Genomic DNA, 27,248 nt, shown 5'->3' on the forward strand with positions numbered 1-27,248 from the left:
GTCATCTTGATTGGTAATCACCTCATCTCTTATCTCTAGCTTGGTCACAAGATTTTTTCTTCGTCTCCCATTTGCCAAATCATGGAAAAATCTAGCCATCGCCTTCCTTAATCCACTTGTGTCTAGATTTTTGTCTCTAATTGATTTCTTCCCTCAATAACACATCTTCCAAATCTTTTTTCAATTGTCTCCTTAACACTCTGTCCTCCTCAATCAACCCATTTTGAGATTCCTTTACATCCAAGTTTTCCATTTGAGAGATTAGGCACAATTTTTGCTCCTTAATTCTACCAAAATGATCTCTATTCTACTCTTATTTTGGCTCTCAACCTTTTTAATTTCTTATGAAACTTGATCCCCTTCCATCTTATCCCCCTTTCCTCCTCACCCCACCATTCATTCACTTTTTTCACAAAATCTGGATAGATAAGCCACATATTTTCGAATCTAAAAAGTTTGGGCCCTATAGCAAAAAAACTCAATACCTATCTGGATAGGACAATGATCGGAGGTGACCTTGAATAACGCTCTAGCAACCAAGTTTTTCAAACTATTCTCCCACACAATATTAAATAAGAACCTGTTCAACTTCGAACACAAAGGGGTTTCCTAAAGGTTGGACCAAGTGTAACTAACTTACAGCAGAGGTATTTCCTTCAATTCACATTCTTCAATAAAACCATTAAATTTTCCCATGCTTGTTGTAATTACCTGTTGGGGATTACTGGTTTCATCAAAGAATCTAATGACATTAAAATCCCCACCCAAGCACCAAGGGTCATCCCATATCCCCTTGATTGCATATAATTCCTCCCACATCTCATTCCTCTCTATAGGAATTAAGGCCATAAACATTGATTAAGACCCATACACACCCATCTTCTACATTCTTACACTTAATGAAAACTAAGAATCTGCCTATCAATTCTTCCACTACTTCCACCACATCCTCCCTCCATAGTGTTACGATCCCCCCCCCCCCCCCCCAAGGTTTCCCAAGGAGACAAGCTCCAATTTTCGGTATACATGAACCCACACCTTATGTGCAGACAGAATTGGGATATGCTCCTTAGAGCACTCCTCACAGCCACATCCCACCGTACATTGGAAACATCTCCCATGAATAATAACATACAAGTACAAGAAATATTTCCAATGTTCAGCTGGAACATGTGAGGACACTGTGAGGAGCAGATCCGGACTCCACAGAGCAATGGCATTTTCACTCTAATAATCCATTGTGCATGCAATGTTTTAAAAGTTGTTCTGAAGTCTAAACCATAGCATCTTATATTCTTCTACTGAAGCGTTGGAACACGTTGAGCTTCAATTCACTTCAGCTTGGTCAAGAATCCAGATAAAAGGCCATTACCTAATGTTGGTCGATCTTAATAGACTAGGTACGGTCCTGACCTTTGGCATTTTTTCCCACATAATGCGCCTTCAGACCCAACCTGCGTTCTCACTTCTCACGTTTGTCAACCCGATATTTTACCATTAGACAAGCAATGGCCCCTTTGGTCCAGTATCCAGATGTTGTATATTAAATTATTAATATCAACTGAACTGTGTTAAAACCTTAAAGTGGGCAGAAGCCCATACGGTTCAAACCAAATGATGGAACTTCTCATTCAATGACAATTCAGCTTTTGATTGAATTTTTTCATTTTTTTCTGATCCTTTCCCAACCCTTTACAGTGCATTATCAATTTGAACTTTTGAAGATTGATGTAAGTTGATAAATGGATTAAACTGAACCTGCTCCAATCTCAGCTCCCTGTCTGATCTACTGATTGTTAATACTGTACCTTGAAATGATCTTGACCACAGAAAATAGTATCTTATGATCCAATAAAGTCTTCATAAACATCTTTCAAAAGTATAAACGAAAAAATTATCTGACCCCCTCATGTCACCATAAAACAATTTCAACTGAAAAGGTACTCTGTAATAATTGTGGAGAAAGCACTTCTTGCATGGTTGCACCTTGCCCCGCAGTGCCTTCCTAACATGCCACTTGTGCTATAACCAGAGATTGAAATATCAGTTTTAGTGTGGCAAATGGGGAACTTGCCTGTGATGCCTACTTATGGATGGTGGTGCAATTAGAATCCGGAACTCTTTACTATGAAAATCATTTTCCAAGTAGCCTTCAGATCAGTGGCTCATGCAGGTTTCCGCAGCAGCAAAGCCAAGAGAAAGCAAAGGGCTGAGTCAACAGAAGACAGCGCAATGATAAGCAAGGCTACAAGCACAAGAGTGAGGGTTGCGGTTTTCAGCTGCAAATAATAAAAAGAACCTGGTTAGAATACAAGTTTTCATGTCTCATTTTGCTGCCCAATCTGAACATCTGAAACCAAAAAAAAAAAAAAAAAAAACTGTATATCTGGAAATCTGCAGGATCCATATTTGATCTGCCAACCCCAGGTACATTGAATACAATATTCAGAGTTGGAACTCCTTATGTCTCAGCTAGCACAGCCTCCTCTTCCCCCTTCTGGCATCTATTCACCCTCACCCTCCAGATCTCTATTTACCCCAGGTACAATGAATACATATTCCCGGGAACACCTGATCTCTATTTACAACATGCCTTGCCAATGCATCAGCCATGCTGTTGGCTGATCTGCATACCTATTTACACTATATGATTCTGCCCCTCCCAGCAATTTTCAACCTTTCTCAGTTTTTCTTGCAACACATAAGCTATGATGTTTCTTCATCCATGTCATTGGCTTATCTGCATACCCTTTACATTTTGCCTTACCAATTCAGTAGAGGGGTTTCCTAATTGAATTGAACTTTGGATGGAGATGGACTAAAAGACTAATCCAACACAATTGGCCTTAATAGTAAGACCTATGGTTAACATGTCACAAGATAGATAAATTCTTCAGAGGTTACTCTATTTTAATAAGCAATTTACATACATAAACACAGGAGAGAGAAAGGGAGTGAAGGGATTCATAAAACTTACAGTTACCCACCTTAGCAGTGAAGTTGGAAAAAAAATCACCCAAATATATTTGTTTGCTAAGGGATATGGCATGGTCATGTTGTTTGGGAGGGGTAATATTGTAAAGCCCAGTTTAATAATTAATACTCTCCCAATTTGTTGAGGTTTTAGACAAATTGTAGTCTATAGTGGTAGTTTTTTATTATTTATCGTTTAGATAGGAAGTGGGGACCACAGCACTCTTGTTGGGTCATTTTTGAGCAGTTATTTTAATTGTTTTATGCTGTTTTATGTGCTAGCTGCCCTATAAGGGCATATTGGTCTTTGTACTTTTATTATTTTATACTACAAATAATAGTGAAGAGGGTGGCCAGTATTATTGCTCTCATTTCTCTCTCAAATCTCCTCTTCCTTTTCTCCTTTCTTCTCTTCTTCTTCAAGAAAAATTCTTTTCTTTTACAGATTTTTTATTTCAACACCTTTCTGCTTGGTATCAGAGCTCAACTAGGGTTTCTTGAAGTTTTTTCCATGCAGTCCTAGATCAGCTGATTGCATGAGGACATAAAGGGTTGATCGATCTACTTCAGATTGCCTAGTTCTTGGATTTTTTGGTGTGATCTAATCATCAGGAAAGTGATCTATGTTTTGGCATCAAATTCAGGAAGAACTGGAGTGCGGGGAAGAGTCCTAGTCAAATTGGACTCTTCAATTTTGATATGATCTTGGGCGCTCGAATATTGTATAGGGGGCGGTTAGGTTTCTAGAATTTTCTAGGCCTTCTGGAGTGGCTGATTCACTTTTCTCTCCAGTGGGAGACGGTGGGAGGAGAGAGATTTCTCTCCGGATAGGGTTTTCTTCTTTCTAAAAGGTCTGTTACCTTCCTATGTGAGACCGATTTGACCTTGGAGCCTCTCTACATAATTATTTTCTGCTTTTGAACTGTTTGAAGTAAAATGGAGAGTTGGAGTACCGAGCAAAAGTCCGTCGGTAACATGGGTCTGTGTGTTGGAGGTAGTAGTGATATTTTTACGTCTGGAATTATTACTATAGTGAAGTTTGGTGGTACAAATTATCTAGAATAGGCACAATCAACCAGAATGGCCATTGGTGCTCGTGGAAAATTGGGGTACATCACTAGGGAGGAGAAGAAACCTGATATAGATCCCTCCTGGTGGGTACAGGAGAATTACATGGTAATGACCTGGCTATGCAACTCTATGTTACCTCACATTGGTAAATATTTTTTTGTGGGCTAATATTACAAAGGAGATTTGGGATGAAGTGACTAAAACCTATTCCCATAAACAAAATATAGTTTGAGCTTATCAGTTAAGGAATCAGGTGATTAGTACAAAAAAGGAGATAGACCTCCTGCCCCTATTTCTCCGTGCTGAAAACTTTGGTAGGAGATTGACCACTTAAAAACTATGGTTTGGGAGAGTATGAAGGATACAACAACCTATCAGGGGTTGATAGAAAAGAATAGGTTTTGAGTTCTTGGTTGGGCTAAACCTTGAATTCAACATTGCCAGGCAACATCTCCTTTTTAGAGAAAGTGTGACTCTTTCTCAAGCTTATGCATTTGTGTTTGGGGAAGAGAGTAGGAGGAATGTCATGTTGAGACAGCCTAGGATTGATCAGTCTGCTATGGTCAGTACAATTAAATCTAAGCCAAATGGAGACAGGGAGAATAGTGAGGCTAGGAAGGAGGACAAGAAGGACTTGGTGTGTAACTATTGCAAGAATACTAAGCATACCAGAAACACCTGTTGAAAGCTTTTCCCTCATCTCGTACCAGCTCGAATCAAGAACAAGAAGGGAAATGCGAATGTGGCAATTACAGGAGGCCCTTCAATACCCCTCTCCCAAGCTGATCTGAAGTCCATTGCAGCAACAACAATGAGGATTGAATTAAAAGTATGAATAACTTATGAGTAAGAAGGATTCAGCTAGTTCTAGTTCTTCAAATGGGTAGAGCAGTGCAGGAGCCAACCATACTACTTCCTTTGCTCATACAAGTAGTTCATATACAGTTGCAAATCATGTAACCACCTCAGGTTAGGAGGGACTTCCCTGGATTATAGACTCATAAGCATCTAAGCACGTGACTAATATATTTATCCTCTTTAGTTCTTACCAGTTGTGTTCTGGTAGAGATAGTCTTTACAACAGGTGGTTATCATATTCCCATTGCTATGAAAGGAACAATTAGAGTGATTAATGACATTACATTATCCTCTGTTTTACATGTCCCTAAACTCCACTTAATCTTCTTCATTTTTTTTTTGATTGGAAACGGTAATTTCATTAAATAACTTTAAAAATAGCTTTCCAAATTTAAGTACAGTTGTCAACCCCTAAGTAGGTGTTGAGCCCCCAGTAATCTTTCTTACAGAGCTGCCCAAAACATACTCTCCCTCACAGTCCCTTGTTTAGCCAACATGTCAACTAAACCATTAGCTGATCTCCTTGTCCATTTGAAGCATGCACCGATCTCCCTTGTTATATTGTGGATTTCCCTTATGGGCTATCTATAAATCCAGGCTCCCAACTTACCAAATTGCAGCCACTCAATCAACAATTAAGAGTCTCCCTCAATCTCAATTTGGTGTAACCTCGACTGTTTTGCATATCTTACACCTTGAAGCAAGGCCATCACCTCCGCTCTCAATGAGCCCCCCACTCCTATTGGTCTTGAAAACAAAGCCACAATTCTGCCATTTTCATCTCTGAAAACTCCTCCTATACCTGAAGGGCCCAAGTTACCTCTTGAACTCCCATCGAAGTTCAATTTCACTCTTTGTTGTGTTGGTGGGAACCACAATTCCTGCACAATAGGTTTCATGGAAGTTGTAGAAGCCACCACTTCCCAATTCCTGTAAATGTCTTCAGCTGAGAAATCTTTAAACAAATCCAAAGTCTTCAACCAATGAATAGTTATAATAATAATCCTTTCTACAATTGCCTCCTTGGATTTCTCCACACCTTTAAAGATTTTATTATTTCTTTCTTCCTAAACTGATCATAAGATGGATGCTCTTGTGGCTCTCCACATTAATCTTCCACACTAATCTTCTTTCAGTAAGCTCTCCAATAAAAAATTTGAACTACTCAGTGACCTTTCTTCCTAGTAATTGTGTTTTGCATGATCTGGAATCAAATAAGATGATTGGGAGTGGTCATAAGGTGAATGGAGTCTACCTTCTAGATGAGATTCCGAGACATCGAAGCCATCATGTTAGTAGTAGCAGTAGTACTGGAGCAGAGTCAATGAGTCGGATTATGCTTGGGCATAATCGTTTGGGTCATCTTTCTTTCATTTCATTGAGGTTTTGTTTCCAAAGTTGTTTAAGTCTATTTAGTTGTCTAGTTTGGAATGTGAAAGCTATCAATTGGGAAAGCATTGAAGACATTCTTTTAAACCAAGTAATAAAAGAAGTTCCTTTGCTTTTGATATTGTTCATACTGATGTATGGGGTCCTTGCCACATTTCTTCCATGGGTGGTTACCATTGTTTTCTCTTGTTTGTGGATGATCATACATGGTATTCTTGGATATATCTGATGAGATCATGTGATGAAGTACCCATTTTGGTGTGACGGTTCTACCAAATGGTTCTCACACAATTTGGAGTGAGGACTAAAAGTCTTCAAATCAAATAAAGCTAGAGAATGCTTTGAGAAGGACTTGTCCTTATACTTTTTGGAGCATGGTGTGATTCATTAGAGTGGTTGTGCATACACAACACAATAGAATGGGGTAGTAGAGAGGAACTGTGTTCCTTTGATAATACTTTTATAGTGTGTACCTCAATTCCTATTCGTTTTTGGGGGGATGCAGTTCTCACAGTCGTGTATCTAATTAACTGTGTTCCTTCACGCACTTTGGGGTTTAAGGCACCTTTCAGCTTGCTTTTTCCAAATGGGGAGATATTTCATATACCTTTGAGAGCATTTGGGTATGTCTCCTTTGTTCACATTCTTGGTCCTCGTCGCAAGAAATTGGATTCTATGGCCAAGAAATGTGTTTTCCTTTGGCATGCTCAAAATCAAAAGAAGTATTGTTGTTATAATCCAGTGTCAAGGAGCAGGTTTGTAGCAGGTTTGTCACTAGATGTTACCTTTTTTAAGTCTTACTTTCTTTTTCTTGGGTAGTTCTCCTCAAGGAGAGTGTTTTGGGGAGAACTCACAACCTGTCCCTCTTCCAGTGTCATTTGTTCCTTAATCTGATCCACCTATTCCACCATCAGCAACTATAATCTCATTGTAGGATCCACTACGACTAGCCTCACAGGTCTATCAGCGCCACCAGAAGAGGGTTGACTCACATGCTTAGATCGAAGAACTTGCACCACTCTTCATCAATCCATCTGAGATCTCAAATTCAGCTAATACAGTTCCAAGTATCTCCCTTGAGCCTGAGCCTATTATTTCCCCTAATAATGATGTTTCTGCACCTAACACTATTGTGGCAGTTGATCCCTTTGATCTTGATCTTCCCATTGCACTCCACAAAGGGAAGAGAAAGTGTATAACCCATTGCATTTCACACCATCTTTCCTACAATGCCTTAACACCCTCCTACCGTGCTTTCCTTTCTTCCTTGGATTTTGTGTCTATACCTAAGAATGTCAGTGAGGCTCTCCCTAAACCTAAGTGGAAACTAACTATGCAAGAAGAAATCAAAGCCTTAGTTAAAAATCAGACATGGAAAATAGTTGATATTCCTACAGATAAAAAGACGGCCAGATGCAGATGGGTGTTCACTGTGAAGTACAGGGCTGATGGCAGCATAGAGAGGTACAAGGCAAGGTTGGTTGCCAAAGGGTATACACAGACCTATGGTATTGATTTTTTTTTAGAAAAAGGTAATGTAAGTTTATTCATCATAAGCAAAAGAAGGCTGCAATTCAGACCCAAGAAGGCAATCTGAAAAGCAACCAAAATTACAACATCCACCAAGAGCAAGACTGAAACAAAACAGACATACTAAGATCTCTGAATTCCCCAGATGTGGAAATCCAAGAGATCAACTTGCCCACAACTTTCTGAATTACATGATCAACATCCTTATACCTATTACAAAAGATTCTACTATTCCTTTCAAACCAAATGGACCACAGGATTGCAGCTGGAATTGTCTTCCACAAGCTTCCCTCTCTTACTAAGACCTTTCAGCTTCCAGGAACACAAGTGATCCTTAACTGATCTCAGCAAAACCTAGTTAGCACCCAAAGCTTTAAGAAAATGCAGCCAAATCTGTAGAGAAAATGGACAATGAAGACAAAGGTGCTCCGTAGATTCTTCAGCGGTCCCACAAAGCACACAACTTGCACCCAGAATTGGAATACCCCTTCTCAATAAGTTAGACCTGGAAAGACATTTATCAAGGGCCATCGTCCAGAACAAAAAGTTGGCTTTTGAAGGGCTCAGAGGGTTCCAAATCTGCCCAGCAGGGAACTCAGAACCTCCCACATTATCTAACTTATCAGCCATGGATTTCACAGAAAACACCCCATCTGGCTTCCATTTCCATCACCACAAATCCTCCCCCAGCACATCAATCTTCTGAACAAGAAGCAGAGACATCAGCTCCAAGAAGTCATCCAATTCCCAATCAAACAAATTCCTCCTTAAGAGAGGGGACCAAGACACTGAATTCTCATTCAATGATAAGTAATCAGCCACAGTAGCCTCCTGATTGACTGCACATCTGAAAAGGCGAGGGAAGGAACTAGCAAGGGGCTGTTTAAACACCATTTGTCTTTCCAGAATTTTGTTCCATCTCCTTTGCCCCCACACACTGAAATCCCTTCCCAAAGATAGGAAAGCACCTCATAATTCCTTTCCAGAGAGTTGCCCCAATTTGGAGGGGGATCTCTCATTCTCCAATTTCCCCAATCAACCCCATATTTTTCAGCAATGAGAGATCTCCACCACGCATTCCTTTCAACTGAGAACCTCCAAATCCATTTGCATAAGAGAGCAGAATTAAAATTCTTCAATTTCCTGATTCCTAGACCACCTTCCGCTTTAGGAAGACAAACTTGGTTCTAATTAACCAGATGGACCTTATTGTCCTCCTCCCAAGCTCTCCAAAGGAAATTTCTCTGAAGTTGTTCCAACCTTTTAGCCACACCAACCGGGATAGGGATAAGGGATAAAAAATAAGTGGGAAGATTTGAGAGTGTACTTTTGATCAAGGTTACCCTTCCACCAAAAGAAAGGCTTTTTGCCGTCTAAGATGCTAGCTTTCTCTCCATTCTCTCAATGGCAGGATCCTAGATCGAGGAAGAGAGCTAGTTAGCCCCCAAAGGGAGACCCAAATGCTTCACAGGAAGATAATCAATCTTACATGCCAAGACCTCAGCACATTCCTCTATATTATCAACCGGCCCCACTGGAATGATAGAGCTTTTGTTCAAGTTCACCTTCAGACCAAACACCACTTCGAACCATATTAAAAATACCAAGGATGAGATTCAATTGGGACGAAGAAGCATCCAAGAAGCACAATGTATCATCAGCAAACTGGAGAATATAAACATTTTCTCCCCCCAGGCAGATAGCAAAGCCTTCCCAACTTCCATCATCAACTGTCCTTTTACAAAACAGGGTCAGAATTTCCATTACACGTATGAAAAGCAAAGGAGACAGAGGGTCTCCCTGCCTCAGCCCCCTAGAACTATCAAAAAAACCTTCCGATTGGCCATTGATCAACACTGAGAACTTAGGAGAGGAAGTACAAACTTTAATCCAATTCCTCCACTTTTGCCCAAAATTCATATGGTGCAGGACTAAGTCAATCAATACACCTCCAATTAACATGATCATATGCCTTCTCAATGTCCAACTTGCAAATTAAACCTTGAACTCCCTCTCTTCTTCTTGAGTGAAGTAATTCATTAGCAATGAGGACTGAATCAAGCATTTGTTTACCAGGAACAAAGGCACTTTGATTGTTAGAGATGACACTTTCAATCACTCATTTCATTCTCTCAGCTAGGACTTTAGCCAAAATCTTATAAAAACTGTGAAGGAGGCTGATCAGCCTGAAATCTCTCACATTAACCGACCCTTCAATTTTAGGGATAAGAGTGATGAAGGTAGTATTCAAACTTCTCTGGAGGGAGGCATTCACATGGAAAGCCTGAAACACATTCACGATGTCTTGCTTAACCATATCCCAACATTTGATGTAGAACAAATTAGTAAGGCCATCCGAGCCAGGCGATTTATCAGCCACCAACAAGAGAATGGCCGATTTAATTTCCTCCTCCGAAAAAGGCCTTTCAATAAACTACTTTTGCTCTCCACTTAGCTGTTTAAAAGGAAGGTTTCTGGGAAAGGGTCTGCAAGCCCAAGATTCTGTATAGAGATGTTTATAAAAACTTATTGCCACCCTCTTTATATCAGCATCAGAGCTCCCAATCTTGTCTTCCCATTCCAGCTTAGAAATAGAAGATGCCCTCAACCTGGCATTAGCCATTTTATGAAAAAATTGGGTATTTCTGTCCCCCACTTTAAGCCACTTCACTTTAGCCCTCTGTCTCCACTTGATTTCATCCTCCACTGCCAATTTGTCATATCTTTGCTTAGCTTGGGATCTCTTAATCCTACTTTCCTCAGAAATAGGGCCAACCTCTTCAGCTGAATCCACTTCCTCAATGATACTCAACAGGCTGCCCTTTTCAATTTCTGACTTCAAGGAGAATTCCTTCCTCCAGATTTTTAATTTCTCTTTAACTGTTCCAAGTTTTCTTGCCAAAATAAATAAGCCATACCTTCCATTTGCAGCCCACTCCACACATGCTTCAAAATTTGGGATAGGTTTGCCTTTTCAAACCAGCAATTCTCCATCTTAAACAGGGCTTTGACATTGTCTCGTGTTAGCGTAGGGGTATTTCTGTCTTTATACATTGATTAATGTTGCTGATCTGTAAGGTTGTGTTGGAACAAGTGCTCTTAACTTAAGTAAGGGCACATAGGTCTTTTCAGTTATGTTTTAATAATAATATAAATACTTACTGGCCGACTGGGAGAAGTCAAGTTGACTCTTTCAGTTCGAACCAGAATTCTCTCTTCTCTCTTTCTCTCTCTCTCTGTCTATCACCTTTTCTTCTTCTACATAACTGAACTCAGTCAGGCCGAACTCTAAGGCAGACCTGAATTCTATCATGGTATCAGAGCATCTTGAATCTGCCTAGATTTCTGCTTGCCTAGGGTTCATTCTCTGCGCACCCTATCTAGGGTTTTCCTTTTTTTTTCTGTGTTCGATTGGAGATAAGGGAGAGGGCTGAAAAGGAGTGATCGCCCTCTTCCCTTGGAGGTCTCTATGCCTCCAATCAGGTCGTATGTGGCCGGTTGCTGTGATTTCTGAGATCGCCCTCTCCTAGTAGAGGAAGAATAGAGGGCCGAACTGTGTGGGCAGTGGCTGTTGTGTGTGCAGCGGCTATCGTGTGTGAACTGCTTTCCTGCTCGTATGGGTGTTACTTCAGCGATAAGGTAAGAGATTCAGTGCATGATATCTGTTATGGATTAAATAGGAGGTGTGTTTCAGACCATATGCTAGGGTTTCGGCCAGTAAGTGCTAGGGTTTATACTGGTTTCTTTGTGCATTTTGAAGGAAGATATATGATCATATAGTGGTGAGATTTCAGGTAGTTGTAGGAGTAGGGTTTGTGGTGTGACCACACTTTTCAGCAACAACAAATGCTGAAATCAGTGTGACAGGTTTGATCTAGGGTTTGTGGCGTAAAGAGCACACATTCCAGCAATGATAAGTACTGCAATCAGTGTAACAGGTTTGACCTAGTGGTGTGTAGTGTGCAAATTTCAGTGATAATAGAATTCAGCAAGTGGGCAGAATTGGTGATAACATAATGGGAGACAATAATGATTATAAACCTAGTGTGATGGTGCCTACAGACTACCTGAATGTTCAAGTGACTTCCATTAAATTAAATGGAGAGAATTATGTGTCTTGGGCTAAATCCGTTGAAGAAGGTAAAACACATCAGAGAGGAGAAACCCTCCTCTGACTCTCACGAGTATGAAGATTGGGAGCAAGAGGATGCTCAGATCATCACATGGTTGTGGAACAGTATGGAACCCAGGATTAGTGTGAACTTCATGTTCCTTCATACTGCCAAAGATGTGTGGGACCATGTGAAGAAATTGTATTCGGGGCAGGACAATACAACCAGAGTTTATCAGCTTTATCAAGAGTACTTTAACCTGCAACAGGGCAATCAGAGTCTTGAGGAGTACTATGCTAACATGAGGAACATACGTAATGAGTTGAATGTCTATCATCCTCTCACTTCTGATGTCAAGATTCAACAACAACAGAGAGAGCAGCTTGATGTGACTAGATTTTTTATGGGACTAAAGTCTGAATATGAACCAATACAGGCTCAGATATTAGGGGGATTAGCTCTTCTGTCCCTAGAAGAGGTATTTGCTCGACTCCGGAGGATTTCTATCGGATCTACTGAGAACTCTAATATCTCAGATAGATCTGCCTTTGCTGCATCGAGAGACCGTGGTGTTAGAGGTGGAGCTCGGGGAGCTCAGTCTGGCCGTGTTGGTGGTAGTGGTTTTGCATATGGCCGAAATGGCAATGGTGGGTCTACTCATAACCGTGGTGGTGGTCGTACTGGGAGCAGAGATTCAGGGGGAGCCCATGGTAAAGGACGTAGCTTAGGCCCGAGGAAGTGCACTCATTATGGTATGGATGGACATACCATCAACTATTGTTATGATCTACATGGTCCTCCCTCAACCTGGGCCAATCATGCCGCGACCGGTGACTCAAGTTCCAGCTTTAGTCAAGAGAATCATTCATCTGACCAGATGCCTCCTACATCCACGGATGGTCCCATGAAGGAGATGGTGAGTGTTCCCCGTGATGAATATGAGAGGTTTATCCAATCACAGCAAAACACGGCGACTTTTGCTCACTCAGGTATGGCTTGTCTGGCATCTACACCCAATCCCTGGATCATTGACTCTGGAGCCTCCGATCACATGACTGGAACTCCAGGTGTGTTTTCCTCCTTATCTCATTGCTCAACATCACAATCTGTCACCCTTGCTAATGGTTTCACATCCTCAATTTATGGTGTTGGTAATGTTGACCTAGATCCTGTATCCCTCTCTTCAGTTATGTATGTTCCTAAATTGCCTTTTAACCTTATGTCTGTTAGTAAGTTGACCAAATCACTTAACTGCTCCATTATCTTTTATACTTCTATGTGTGTTTTTCAGGATCTCAAGACGGGGATGAAGATTGGTGGAGGGCATGAAGCAGGTGGACTGTATTATCTTGACGGTGGTGGTGATAGAACCTCAACAACTCTCCAGTCATCTCTTTCTCCTCTCCAGTGGCACTGTCGATTTGGTCATCCATCGCTAAAAGTCTTGAAGTCCTTGGTCCCGTCCTTGAGTCAGCTTTCTGTTTTGGATTGTAAGTCGTGTCAGTTTGGGAAACACCATCATGTTCCCTTTAGTTCTAGGGTTGATAACCATGTGTTGAGTCCTTTTTCTTTAGTTCATTCAGATGTTTGGGGTCTTTATAAAGTGATGTCATATAATGAATACAGATATTTTGTCATTTTTGTAGATGATTTTTCAAGGATGATGTGGCTCTATTTAATGAAAGAAAGAAGTGAATTGTTTACCATTTTCCAAAAATTTCATGCTGAGATTCGTAACCAATTTGGTACCCACATCAAAGTTTTTCGTTCTGATAATGGCCGCGAATATTTATCCTCATCATTTCAGGAATACCTGGACCAACACGGCATTATACATCAGACCTCGTGTACCTACACCCCACAATAAAACGGGGTGGCTGAAAGAAAGAATCGCCATCTCCTTGAAACAACAAGATCCCTAATGCATCACATGCATGTTCCCAAACCCTTTTGGAGTGATGCAGTGCTTACCTCTTGTTTTCTGATTAATCGGATGCCGACGTTCATCCTTGATGGTCATTCTCCATTTCAGGCCTTGTTTCCCACTTTGTCTCCGTTCCCTCTTACGCCGAGAGTTTTCGGGTGTGTCTGCTTCGTCCATAATTTGGGTCCCAGGAATGACAAGTTCGATGCCCGTTCTCTCAAGTGCATCTTCCTTGGCTATTCTCGGACCCAGAAAGGGTATAAGTGTTACCATCCTGGTTCTCGACGGTCCTTTGTGTGTGCTAATGTCAGTTTCTTTGAGTCTACTCCGTTCTTTTTGGGGTCCGGTGATGCTCCTTCCTCCTCACCTCCTCCTCTTCCACTTCCAGTTGTCGATCCTCCTTCCTTTGTTCCAGTCGTGACCAAATCCTTGCCTCCAGTGCTACCACCTGTTGAACGCCCACCTATCCGTCATGTGTATACACATCGCCCACGTGCACCAGCTACTACTTCTCCCGCTACATCTCCGTCGACGAATCCGGCACCAGACCCGCACTTATCATCTGAGCTTGATCTACCCATTGCTTTGCGGAAAGGTAAACGTACTTGCACCCTTCATCCAATTTCTAATTATGCTTCTCTTACTCACCTTTATGCTTCCCATTGCCAGTTTGTTACCTTGTTATCATCAGTTCTTGTTCCTAAAGCTGTCCAGGAAGCCCTTGCCTCTCTAGGGTGGTGCCGTGCCATGGAAGAAGAACTCTCAGCCCTTCATCATAATCATACTTGGGACCTCACTGCTCTTCCTCCTGGGAAGCAAGCTATTGGTTGTAAATGGGTTTATACGGTTAAGTATCTACCTGATGGTAGTGTTGAACACCTGAAAGCGCGATCAGTTGCAAAAGGGCACTCCCAAACCTATGGTATTGACTACACAGAGACCTTCTCACTGGTTGCTAAGATAGGGTCAGTTCGTGTTGTGATCTCTCTTGCAGCCATGTATGAGTGGCCACTATATCATCTTGATATCAAGAATACCTTTTTGCATGGTGACTTACTCGAGGAGGTCTACATGGAGCAACCTCCAGGGTTTGTTGCTCAGGGGGAGGATGGTAAGGTGTGCAGAGTAAGGAAGGCTATATATGGGCTTAAACAGTCTCCTCGAGCATGGTTTGGTAGGTTCAGTGAGGTGGTAAAGAAGTTTGGTATGAAACAGTGCAAAGTTGACCATTCTGTATTTAGTCATGACTCTCCGGGAGGAAAAATACTGTTAGTAGTGTATGTAGATGATATTGTTATTACTGGGAATGATAACATTGGTATTGACAGGCTGAAGACTTATCTGCAAGATCACTTTCAGACAAAGGATCTGGGTAAACTGAAATACTTCTTGGGGACAGAGGTAGCGAGACCCAAGTATGGGATTAACCTGTGCCAGAGGAAGTATGTGCTTGATTTGCTGGAAGAAACAGGCCTGTTGGGTGCCAAACCAGCTGACACACCCATGGACAAAAATACCAAGCTAAGCAGTGATATGGGTGAAGTGTTTGAAGACCCTGGTAGATACCGGCGACTTGTGGGCAAACTGAACTACCTAACCATCACCAGACCAGACATCTCATTTGCAGTTAGTGTGGTAGGCCAGTTCATGCAAAAACCTCTGATTCCTCATTGGAATGCAGTTCTGAGAATTGTGAAGTATCTAAAAGGGGCTCTGAGTCGCAGTCTGATATACAAGAGTGGGGGAAAACTTGAAATAGGAGAGTATTCTGATGATGATTGGGCCGGGTCTATGTCTGATAGGCGGTCTACTACAGGCTATTGCACATTTCTGGGAGGTAACCTGGTAACATGGAAAAGTAAGAAGCAGACAGTTGTGGCAAGAAGCAGTGCAGAAGCAGAATATAGGGCTATGGCGCACACCGCTTGTGAATTAGTGTGGCTAGAACCTTCTACAGGAAGTAGGGTACAACATTAACACTCCAGTGAAGCTCTATTGTGATAATCAGGTTACAGTTCATATCTTCTCTAATCTAGTGTTTCATAAAAGGACCAAGCACATTGAGGTTGACTGTCACTTTGTGAGGGAGAAGGTGCTGAATGGAGAGCTAGACACTACACATGTTAATACAAGAAATCAGTGGGCTGACTTATTTACAAAAGGCTTGAATCGGGGAAGAGTGGACTACATATGTAAGCTTGAGGGGGAGTGTTAGCGTAGGGGTATTTCTGTCTTTATACATTGATTAATGTTGTTGATATGTAAGGTTGTGTTGGAACAAGTGCTCTTAACTTAAGTAAGGGCACATAGGTCTTTTCAGTTATGTTTTAATAATAATATAAATACTTACTGGCCGACTGGGAGAAGTCAAGTTGACTCTTTCAGTTCGAACCAGAATTCTCTCTCTCTCTCTCTCTCTCTCTCTCTCTCTCTCTCTCTCTCTCTCTCTCTCTCACCTTTTCTTCTTCTACATAACTGAACTCAGTCAGGCCGAACTCTAAGGCAGACCTGAATTCTATCATCTCGAAAGCCACAAATCAACTGAATTAGACAATGGTAAGAAACAGGTCTAGGGAGAGCAACCTATCTGAAATCAGGAAACAGATTCTCCCGACTTTGAGAAACCAAGAATCTATCAAGTCTCACCAAAGTAGGGGAATCTTGATTATTTGTCCAAGTGAACCAACTGCCCTGAAGAGGAAGATCCAACAACTCAAAACTGTTAATAAAGTCTGCAAACTGGAGCATCTCTCTAGGTCTCCTACACCTTGTATTCTTATCATCAGCATAAAGACAGACATTAAAGTCACCTCCAATCATCCAAGGAATGGACAAATTGGCTCTCACCCCTGCCAATTCCTCCCAGAATTCATTCCGACGACTTCTATCTGTAGGGCCATAAACGTTTGTTACCTGACAGACCTCATCATTTGTAAATTTCAGCACCAATAAAACTGAGAAATTGCGAATCTGAACAGAAACAAGACTGCAGAAAGATGGGTCCCAAAGAGTCACCAAGCTTCCTGCACTACCCACAGCCATTTTTGCTTTCCATCTGACATCACCCTCTCCCCAAATACTTCTAACCGTAGCAGCTTCCATAAAATCCAATTTGGTTTCCTGCAGCAAGACAACCTTAGAACCCGACTTCTTCAAAGAATCACAAACCGCAACTCTCCTTCCTGAACACAAAACCCTAACATTCCAGAAAAGAATTTTCAAATTCAGCTGAGCCATAACAAAACAGCAGTAACAGACAAGCAACTCTCAACCTGACCTCAACACTTCTTCCCTCCTCTCGCCATCCCCTCACTACACCCTGCCCTATCGTTCAACCCCCAAATTAACATCATCAATTCCCTGTTCCTTTTCGAATTCACTCCCCCTTTCTTCGCTGCACTCTTCCCTCTCTCTAACAGAACCCTATGCTCAATCCCCTCCAAAAACTTGATAGTTTTGTCCTCCAACCCCTCCATCGAAACCCCTAAGTATTTCCCTAAACCCAGCAGTTTCGAAGTTACCCAGGTTGAAGACGGATTATCATGTTGCAATCCACCTTGAAGAATCAGGTTGGGAGTGTTATCTCTAAGTCATCTAGCTGAACAGCACTCCCATTACACTTCTAGGAACCACCTGCTTTCTCCCTCCCTTCCTCTCCACTTCTCTAAAAACACTCCTCTCCCCTCTCCACCGAATCAGTAGAGTCTACCACCACTAAAGGCCCGGCTTCCACAATGTTTTCTTCCATTCTCGCCACAATCAATTCCTGTGAATCCTAGCATGACCTCACTTGCTGATGAGGAGAACAAGAACACGAAGGTCTGGGAGATTGGTTAGGCCTGTCGTGATCACCGCCCCTACCGAACTACTCCACCCCCTACAAATTTTGCATGCGCCTACATTCAACGGCTTGAGAACCAGTACTGGGACTAATGGGCTTCCCGAACCCAGGGCTAACCACCTCTTTTCTTCGGTAAAGGGACCTAGGCTCACTTAGAGCTTTCGACCCAGACCCGTTATTTGACCCCCATGACTGGCCCCTACCCATATGTAAGTGACTTAGTTGAAATTTCTCGGTTTCTAAAAAACCTTCCTGCCCTTCTAATAAAGCCTCCTGACCCGAACAAGACTCGAAGACCGTGTTCTGACACAAGTCTTTACCATAGTTCAGCGCATACTCCTCTGCGGTGGCCACGTTTAACACTCTCATGCACTCCTTGATTAATTCTTTTAAATCCAGTGCCCGCCCACACATCCCTTTTTCAGAAATTTGAATTCCAACCTCAGGGCTATATCTAGAGGACCCATCCTGACCCTTCATCTCATCCGTGATCAGACGTTTCGGCATACAACGCGCCCTTTCCTCTTCTTCTCCATCTCTGGTCGCCGGAAAGCGCTTAGGCGAGCCGAAAGTAGCATGGGTTTCCATACAGGGAGTCCGCAACTGAGGAGACTCGTCCACATCCTCCACCAATATGGGCTTTGCATTGTCCACGTTCACCATCCTCTGAACCTGCTGAACTTCGACCCCCACTGGTCCCCCTTTCCATCTACTCATCCTCAGAAGAAGCTCGGGCCATATTTGCACCAAAATAAGTGACTCACCAGCCACCACCTCCACCCTGTTCGGAATACTTTCCCCTCTACAGACCATCATTCTAACCCATTCACAGGTAGCGATTTCTGAAGGGAGTCGTCTGTTTTAATGAAGCCCCTACAAACATCTCCAATTGCTTTGATAATGTTAGGGCACCATAGGAGTGGGAGACCAAAAGCCCTAATCCAAATGGAATCTGAACAATCCTTCTCATCTTCAGCTTCCGGGTAGAAATACCCCGCACTAGCACCCCACCAATCCAGAAGAAGAGGGTTTTTGTCCATCTGCCATGGCCCTTGGTGCAAGATCCATTCCGCCTCAGTACTCGAAGGGCAAATGAACAAAAATAAGTCATCTGCCATCTTCTTCACCTTCACACCCCATACCCCCCTCCATGTTCTAGCCACCCATGCTTCCACCTCTCCGGCTTCCACCCCCCATCTGAATCTCCCCACCAAACACTGTCGTAGAAAATTCCTTCTTGCTTCCACCGCTTGACTTTCTGTCATCACCACTAACTTATTTTCCCACTTTCTCACCTTCGCAGTACCAATACGCGGCCAAGCACCTGCCATCGTCACCTTACTGTAAGATACTTTAGATCTGGTTCTCGCATCAGCCCCACCTCTCCGAGACCAATTCCCAGCCTCCCATCTCCTATTTCCACTCGGATGGAACTTGGAAAAAGATCTACAAGACATCGCAAACCTTTCTCAAGGCAGCCTCACCATTGCAAACCCTGAGGCGAGCCAATAGGGTCCTGTTTGAGCTGGCATTGTTTTATTTATTTTTTTATTAGTAATAGAATCAAAATTTATTAAAGAAATAATGCATGTACAAATCATGGGTAGCCTCGGCTACCTCCCTGAACAAACAAGAAGAGCCCTAATATCTTTAGTCTTGCAACTGAGCACTAGACCATTAGCCGATCTTGGAGTCCACTGGATTATCAACTGCATATCCCTTGAAAACCTTCTAACTACCTAGAGACTTTTGCACTAGTTGCTAAGATAAGCTCAGTTCAGATTCTCTTGTCCCTAACAGCTACCTATTCATGGCAAGGTTCAAAGTATCGATACGATACGCATATCGGCAGTATCGTATTGGTACTTAGAAACGCCCAAAACACTATTTTCTTTTTAGTTTTTTTTTCAAATTTTGGTTTTTTGGGAAGCTAAAAACATGTTTTTTATTATTAAAAAAATTTGGGGTTCCGAAACACCTAGAAACAGAAGTTTTGGAACGTATCTCTTTCAAAAGATACGATACATATGCCTTATACGGGGCATATCGTATCGATACTTTAAACCATGATTCATGGCCTTTATTCTAGCTTGATGTTAAAAATGCTTTCCTTAATGGTGATATGCAAGCTGAGGTATATATGGACATTCCAACTAGTTTTTATGAGAATGTTGGTAAGGGAAAAGTTTATAGGCTGAAGAAATCACTATATGGTTTGAAATAGTCACCTAGGGCATGGTTTGACAGGTTCAGAGAAGCATTTATCCATTTTGGGTACACACAGACTCAATCCAACCATACTCTCTTTGTAAAAGGGAGAGAGGCACTCTTGTTAGTATTGATTGTATATGTAGATGATATAATTGTTACAAGAAATGATCTGAAGGAGATTGATGCACTTAAGAAGTCACTATAACAAGAGTTTGAGATCAAGGATCTAGGTGAACTGAAATACTGTCTAGGGATTGAGGTTGCAAGATCCAAGTATGGGATTTTCATCTCTCAAAGGAAGTATGTGTTGGATTTACTATAGGAGACTAGGAATCTAGGAACTAAACCAGATGATGCTCCTAGTAACCCAAATCGTAGAATTAATGCTTTGGATGGTGAGTTGATTAAGGATGTGGGAAGATATCAAATGATGGTAGGTCAGCTACCATATTTATGTATGACACGTCCAGACATCCCCTATGTTAGTGTTGTGAGTCAGTATATGCATCCTCCTTGGGTTCAGCAATAGGAAGCCATTGAGAGGATACTTGTATACCTAAAGAAGCATCTTGGCAGAGGGATTCTTTTCTCAAACCATGAAATTTAAAGCTGGAGTCCTACACAGATGCATATTAGGCAGGTTGCATAGATGACAGGAGATCTACATCAAGGGTATGCACCTTTGTGGGAGGAAACTTGGTCTCATGGAAGAGTAAAAAACAATCAGTTGTGGCTAGATCAAGTGCAGAGGTTGAATATAGATCTATGGCTCATGGTATTTCAGAACTACTTTGGATGAGATCTCTACTGAGTGAGGAGTCCATGATGTTATATTATGGCAACCAATTTGTAATCAATATCACCCACAATCCAATTCAGCATGACAGGACTAAACACATTGAGGTTGATAGGCACTTCATAAGAGAAAGGGTGACAACTGGAGAAGCCTACTTGCCTTATGTTTCCTCTGAACTACAATTGGCTAATGTCTTCACCAAAGGGATTGCAAAGAACAAGCTTCAATACAATCTATGCAAGTTGGGAATGTGTGACATTTACTCCCAACTTGAGGGGGAGTGTTGAGATTTTAGACAAATTGTGGTCTATAGTGGTAGTTTTTTATTGTTTATTATTTAGATAGGAAGTGGGGATCACAACACTCTTGTTGGGTCCTTTTTTAGCAGTTATTTTAATTGTTTTATGTTGTTTTATGTGTTAGTCGCCCTATAAGGGCATATTGGTCTTTGTATTCTTTATTATTTTAGACTATAAATAATAGTGAAGAGGGCAGCCAATATTATTGCTCTCTTTTCTCTCTCAGATCTTTTCTCCTTTCTTCTCTTCTTCTTCTTCTTCAAGAAATGTTCTTTTCTTTTACAAATTTTTTTTATTTCAGCACCTTTCTACTTAATCAATTGCATTCAGATCTACGAAGCGTAGAAACCTGACTTTGTGGACATTCAATTGAAAGTGTCTCATTATCACACCTTAAAGTAAATATGTTAAGCATATCATGGAAGCAAAATCAAGAACCAAAGTTTCACAAACTGTTTCTTGTGATGAAAAAAGACCATTCAGTCATTTTCAATAATGAAGAGAATGTGAAGGATATTTCCCCCACTTGCATTGGTAATTATACTTGTCACAACCTTAGAAGAATAGCAACAGATTCTGGTGGTGTTAAGGTCCAAAATGGCTTTTCTTATGTAACAAACCAAATTGTTTTGCCAAACTGGACCGGTCAAACTGTGACCTAGCCCCTTGGCCGGTTTGGCCATACCCTAAGAATCAGAATTCATGAAAAACCAATCAAAACTGGCTGACGGTTTAACTGATGAACCAGTCTCAATTTTATATAACCATCCAGGTCAATAAATGATGGAATTTCCAAAATGCTAATGGCAAGACTTGAACCCCTAACCTTTCATTCATGTGTAATGTCTTGTTACCATTAAGTCATTCCTTTATTTGTGTTTATTTATGCCTCTTTAATGTATATATTGCTTTAATATATACATATTTTAAAGAAAATAAGAGTTCAAGAGGCTTGAGCCGTAGTTATTTGCTTTAAAAAATGGGGAACTTGCCATCTATCCACCACATTCAAATGTAGCTTTATTTGTAAAATAGTATATATAGTATTTAACAATTTATGTGATATATACTTTATCATGGTTCAACCTCTGATTTGGCCACGACTGAACCTCTGACTCATGAACCTCTCCCCTTGCCTGGTCTGGTTTTCTGAACATTGCATATTACTCTTTCTTGTATTAATTACTGCTTATCTGAAATTTTCACCATGCAGGCAATAATTAAAAAAATATGAATGAGAGACTACAATAACCCAGACAAGTCTAGCAAACCATTACGGGTGAAAAATCACAAAAGACTTGTAAGACCATAGTAATGTCTAGAGATCAAACTTGGATTACATATGAGAGAACATTCAACAGGAAACAGAGTTCAAACCCATGAGTACTTTCCAAACTCTAGATTATGTGGAATTCAGTGAATAAGTAATCAAAAATCTTCTTCCAGAAGATAATCAAGCTATCGCCAGTATGATCAATGTGATGAAGCAATGACTAATTGGTTTGGCCTCTCTAGTAGATATGATGACTAATTGGTGCCTAGGCACTTACTAGCTCATAGACTGCAATCTCATAAATAAGTTAATATAGATTACAAGTATGCAGGAAAATAATTATTGAGCATCTAGTTTATAATTTTTGTTAAGCAAACATAAAAGAGTTAGAGTGGATAGGCTAGGATAGGAAATTACAGCCTTTATTTCCCAACTGGAGCTGCTTGGTGATGTGTCCACCCATTAGAAACACCCTAATTTTAATTTTCAGGGTATCCTCAACAGATGACTAAAGAACTATGGTATGCTACCATAAGGATTAAAAATATCCCCAATGCCTGCCTATTTGCATGTTATATTTGACCAGAAAAATCAATCTCCAACAAAAAGAAATATGGATAGAGCAGGAATTGGTTGTAAAGAAGTTTGTAACATCGATCCTGATCACAGAAATCCATCTCCACAGGAATTCCAGGGAACCTCATGTTATCATTATGGGATAGAAAATTAAAAAAAAAAAAAAAAGAACCAGACTTAAAGAAGGAATCTCTTCTTAATAGAGTGTGAAAGAAGTTTCAAATAAGAGATAGAACATTTAAATTGGACAGGGAAGCCCACTCTCTCCACAGATAGAAGAAACTTTGTAGCTAGAAGATAGTTATCAATTAACAACTTGCTCTATACAAAACAGAAGGCTGTTATTTTTTCTAAACTCCAGGATTTTAGGTTGCCATAGCCAAATTTGAATGCATACATTGTACAACATGGAAGAATAAAGAGATGACACCAAATGTAACACAGAAGAAAAAAACGAGAAATGTAAAGAAAGAATATATGCTGACAACCCTTGCAATTCTGAAAGTAGTCTACGGGTGAAAAGGCTGAAATGGACATCAAACTGCGATCAATCATTCACAGATTTACTCATACAAACCCATCTTGTCAGCCACTTCACCTCTTCTAAAGAAACCTCTGAAATGCATGGATGAAAAATATATGACAAGCCCCAGATCAAAGTTGAAATTCTAGATAAGGATAAGAGTATTTGCAGAAATTAACTTGCAAAGTCCCACCCTGTCGGCCACTTCACAATTTCTGATAAAACCTCTAAAAGATAAAGCATTTTTAGTCAACAAATAAAACCCCTGAATGAAAACAATGACCCTAGAGTACAATATTAAACAAGATGCACCCCCAACCAAAAACCTCCCTGAGTTCCATTTCTGCTATCCAAATTTAAGATGGATTGAAGAGTCAACTACAATAAAAGATACCAAAGGAGTCCTAAGGGGTCATATGATAGCAGCTGAAATGGATAAACCGAATAACTTGTTACTTTGCATAATAGTGAACAAGTTTTAAGGAGGTTGTGAGTTTCTAAATGGTTGGAAATGAAGATAGGTTGCTTACTATAAGATCAAATGCTTCATTATTTAATTATTTTATCAACTACAAGTCTACAAGACAAAGCAATAAGTCATTTAGTTCTGCCACTTCAGCTGTTATCAAACAACCCCTAAATAAGAAATGGGTTTTAGATAACATTTAAAATAGTTAATGAATAAAGAGGAAAAAATATAACCATTTCACCAGTGGCAGTCACAATAGAAACACAGTAGCAAGTTGTTGGGGTAGATTTCAAAGAATAGACAATTGCAGTGGGGAGTGATAACAGGGAAAATGAAGTTCATAAATAACATTCACTAGGCTCTAGTGAATATATAAATATTTCTATAATCTGTTATTGGTATATAGTAAATAGCTTGGACTTTGAACTTCAGATTTATATTTTCTCTAACATGTTTGTTTATCATTAACAGATATAGAAACGTTATCCAAAGGTATTATCGGCATAGATATATGAATCTCCCAACTGGAGTAAAGTTGAGCCACAAAACTCACCCATCCCATATGCATAAAAGACTCATCAGTCAACCCTAAGAGTGCAGACCTCCAATACAATTCAACCCAATCTCCTCCCTCTATTGCAAGTGAATCTGCTAGGGTGTTGACTGATCTTCTAACCCATCTAAAAAGCTGTTCATTCTAGAGACCAGAGATCTAGTCTCCATAATAAAATGTTAAGAGCACTGAAAAAGGTGAAAACCTACTTTATCTGTCATAATATGGTCTGGTTTCTATTCCTTTATGACACCAGGCTGAATTAATATTTAATTTTTGTTCCTTCTTCCTTGGCACCCCAGTTAATCCTTTTTATGCAGAATTTTGTACCTCCAATCTGTAAGAAGGCAGGTCAAGTGCAAGTCGTACACTACGGTTCTTGGAATTTCTTAGTTCTTCATTCCCTTTCTTATTTCTTCTTACCCTAATTTATATCCAGTTCTTTCAATTCCATGAACTGGGATACTTATTGCTGCCAAGACCATGTCATGCAAGATATCTTATAGTATACAAACAAAGGTAATCCTCAAACAGTTCACAATTAAAAATAAGATAAGAATCACCAAATAAGCAACAAAGTAAAAGAAAATCACTAAAATTCCCTTTTATTCAGCACATTTAGGCTGTGTTTGGTTTGAAGGAAAAAAGGTAGGGAAAGGAAGAGAAAATTGTACAAACCTTGTATAGGTTTCCCTACCTTTTCCTTCAAACCAAATGCAACCTTAAAGAAACAAGAAGAATTTTATAACAATAGAAAAATGGGTAAAGGCCTACCAGTACACAGCAAATGTCACTAAGGGGAACCAATAGTATAGCACAATTATGCAATCCAAACAATTCCTAAACTGTAGAACGCAAAATGCTTCTCCAGTTTATCACATAATGTGATAAATGAGGCATGCTCTTTTGCAAACAATCCCTACAATCACTATTACAATAAAATAAATGCTGCACCAAAAAGCTGGCCAAAGTAATGGAATACCAACCGTGCTTTGAAAGCTTGGCCACTCTATATACCTCAGCTGACCAGGCTGTTCGGCCAGAAACACAAACAGGGATTTCAAGGCCCTGCAAAGAAAATAAAACAATGGTTACTTACAGAACACAAACGACAAACCTTCAGTCAATTCTGTCATTTCTTCTGCAATTCCTCCAAATGGGTTATCAATTTTTGAGTTCTGTATTTCGTTTGAAGTAGTAATGCAACTGTTTAACACGTAAGTATTAAAAGATACAGTACCAGTATGCTTCTTTAGTCAGAGTTAGCCAATAGGGCTCTGGACGGTAATCGTCAAAACTCGGTTCTTGATAGCTCCTTCCCGATGAAGTAGCACATTTGATAAGGGTATGCCGCCCAAGAAAATGTCGAATCCATGTTCCTGATATCTGTTTAAAGATGAAATGAACAAAACCCAGAATTTCAAATCTGAAACTTTCTTGCATACCAATTGGCTTGAGAGAATTCAAAGGGAAAGCTACCCAAACTAACCCGTCCCGCCGCAATTCGAACTGAATTAGAACCTATGAATCTGGTTCCATTGAATCTATGATTGCTAATGGGTAGCTTAGGAATACTTAGACAACCCAAACCTATACAAGGAATGAATAAGAGATAAGTATATTATCCTTTTCCACTACAAAATTCACAACCAGAATGATGGAGAAAATAAAAAGAAATAAAGGAAAGAAAGTAGAACCTGAACTTTCTAACATTAACCCAGAAATCATCATCGTCTGTATTTCCGAGATCAATTTCTTGTGTAGAAATACAGAAGAAATGAGAAAAGCACAGAAGGTAAAAGAAAGATAAAAGGTGAGGGACTGAGGGACTGAGGGACTGAGGGAGTTGGAAACTTGGAATATGCTTTGAACAGTCGGTACTCGCTTAAAGCCTTAAATTGCACAAGTTTAGACTTTAGAGTGCAACTTGGGCGGGCTCATCTCGAACCTGGATCGACCCAAACAAGGCTACGATTGGATTTTCAGTCTTAGGACTTAGAGCCCAAAGCACTATGCTTTGATGATTTCTATATTTTCGGGCTGGACCCGGACCTAACTCTTAGATTGCCAAAGCCCGGTGCAAGCTTAGGCCGACCCTAACCCAGCCTGAACTTGGCACGATTACGCATATATCTTTTTTGACACACGCCCAGTTACAAATGCATACATAGAGAATGCATGGGTGCTCATAAAAAAAACGAATCGAATCAAGCAAACGGAATTGAAAGATGCAGTTAGTCAAATTGATCGATTTGGTTTTGGTTTGGCATTTTTGAAAAATCGAAGGATCATTTTCAATTAACTTACCAAAAACTAGCAGTTAATCAAATCAACCGATATATATATATATGATGTATATATATATTACATTTATAATCATCTATTTATAATATATGATATATTATAAATACATTACATATTATATATAGATATTTATAATATTTATAATATATTTTATTATATATTTATTTATAATATATGTTATAAATATAAAAAACCAAAGAATCAAATCAAACAAAATTTGAAACTAATCAATTGGTTAACCGGTGATATTGGTTCAGTTTTGATTTGGGGATACGAAAAATAATAAAACTGTTTCGATTTCAAAAAAAACCATGGTTCAATTAATCAAACCATGAGCACATGCATGCATACGTATGGAGACTTTAAAAGAACGACATATATAGAATATTATTTAAATAATGGTGCTAAATGGGTTCATCATTAACATTTGAAATAATAATAATAATAATAATAATAATAATAATAATAAAGAAAAGTGCACCACCAATTTATAGCGAGTAGAAGAGATGAGAGACAGAGATAAAGGTGTGAGGAACCTAGTAGAAT

General features: G+C 40.2%; 1 protein-coding gene across 1 annotated transcript; it reads right to left on the minus strand.

Moving 5' to 3' along the window:
• Positions 1-1,820: 1,820 nt before the first annotated feature.
• LOC148855364 (uncharacterized) lies at positions 1,821-26,348 on the minus strand. Its single transcript, XM_088983410.1, has 5 exons — positions 26,096-26,348; positions 25,888-25,988; positions 25,639-25,784; positions 25,385-25,466; positions 1,821-2,279 (listed from the first exon to the last, which is right to left on the minus strand). The coding sequence occupies exons 1-5, from the start codon at positions 26,127-26,129 to the stop codon at positions 2,166-2,168; spliced, it is 477 nt and encodes a 158-aa protein (XP_088839536.1). The 5' UTR covers positions 26,130-26,348; the 3' UTR covers positions 1,821-2,165.
• Between the last annotated feature and the right edge of the window lie 900 nt (positions 26,349-27,248).

This window comes from Nelumbo lutea, chromosome 4 (assembly GCF_056320005.1).
Source record: "Nelumbo lutea isolate HS-2025 chromosome 4, American lotus-T2T, whole genome shotgun sequence".
In the NCBI taxonomy this organism is placed as follows: domain Eukaryota; kingdom Viridiplantae; phylum Streptophyta; class Magnoliopsida; order Proteales; family Nelumbonaceae; genus Nelumbo; species Nelumbo lutea.

What these genes read in the sequence shown, in the direction of transcription:
- LOC148855364 (XM_088983410.1), bottom strand. Translation starts at nt 26,129, where the DNA reads ATGATGATTTCTGGGTTAATGTTAGAAAGTTCAG. An exon ending in TTCGAATTGCGGCGGGACGG is followed by an intron (nt 25,785 to 25,887) that starts GTTAGTTTGGGT and finishes ATCTTTAAACAG; the next exon opens with ATATCAGGAACATGGATTCG. An exon ending in CTGACTAAAGAAGCATACTG is followed by an intron (nt 25,467 to 25,638) that starts GTACTGTATCTT and finishes TTTTCTTTGCAG; the next exon opens with GGCCTTGAAATCCCTGTTTG.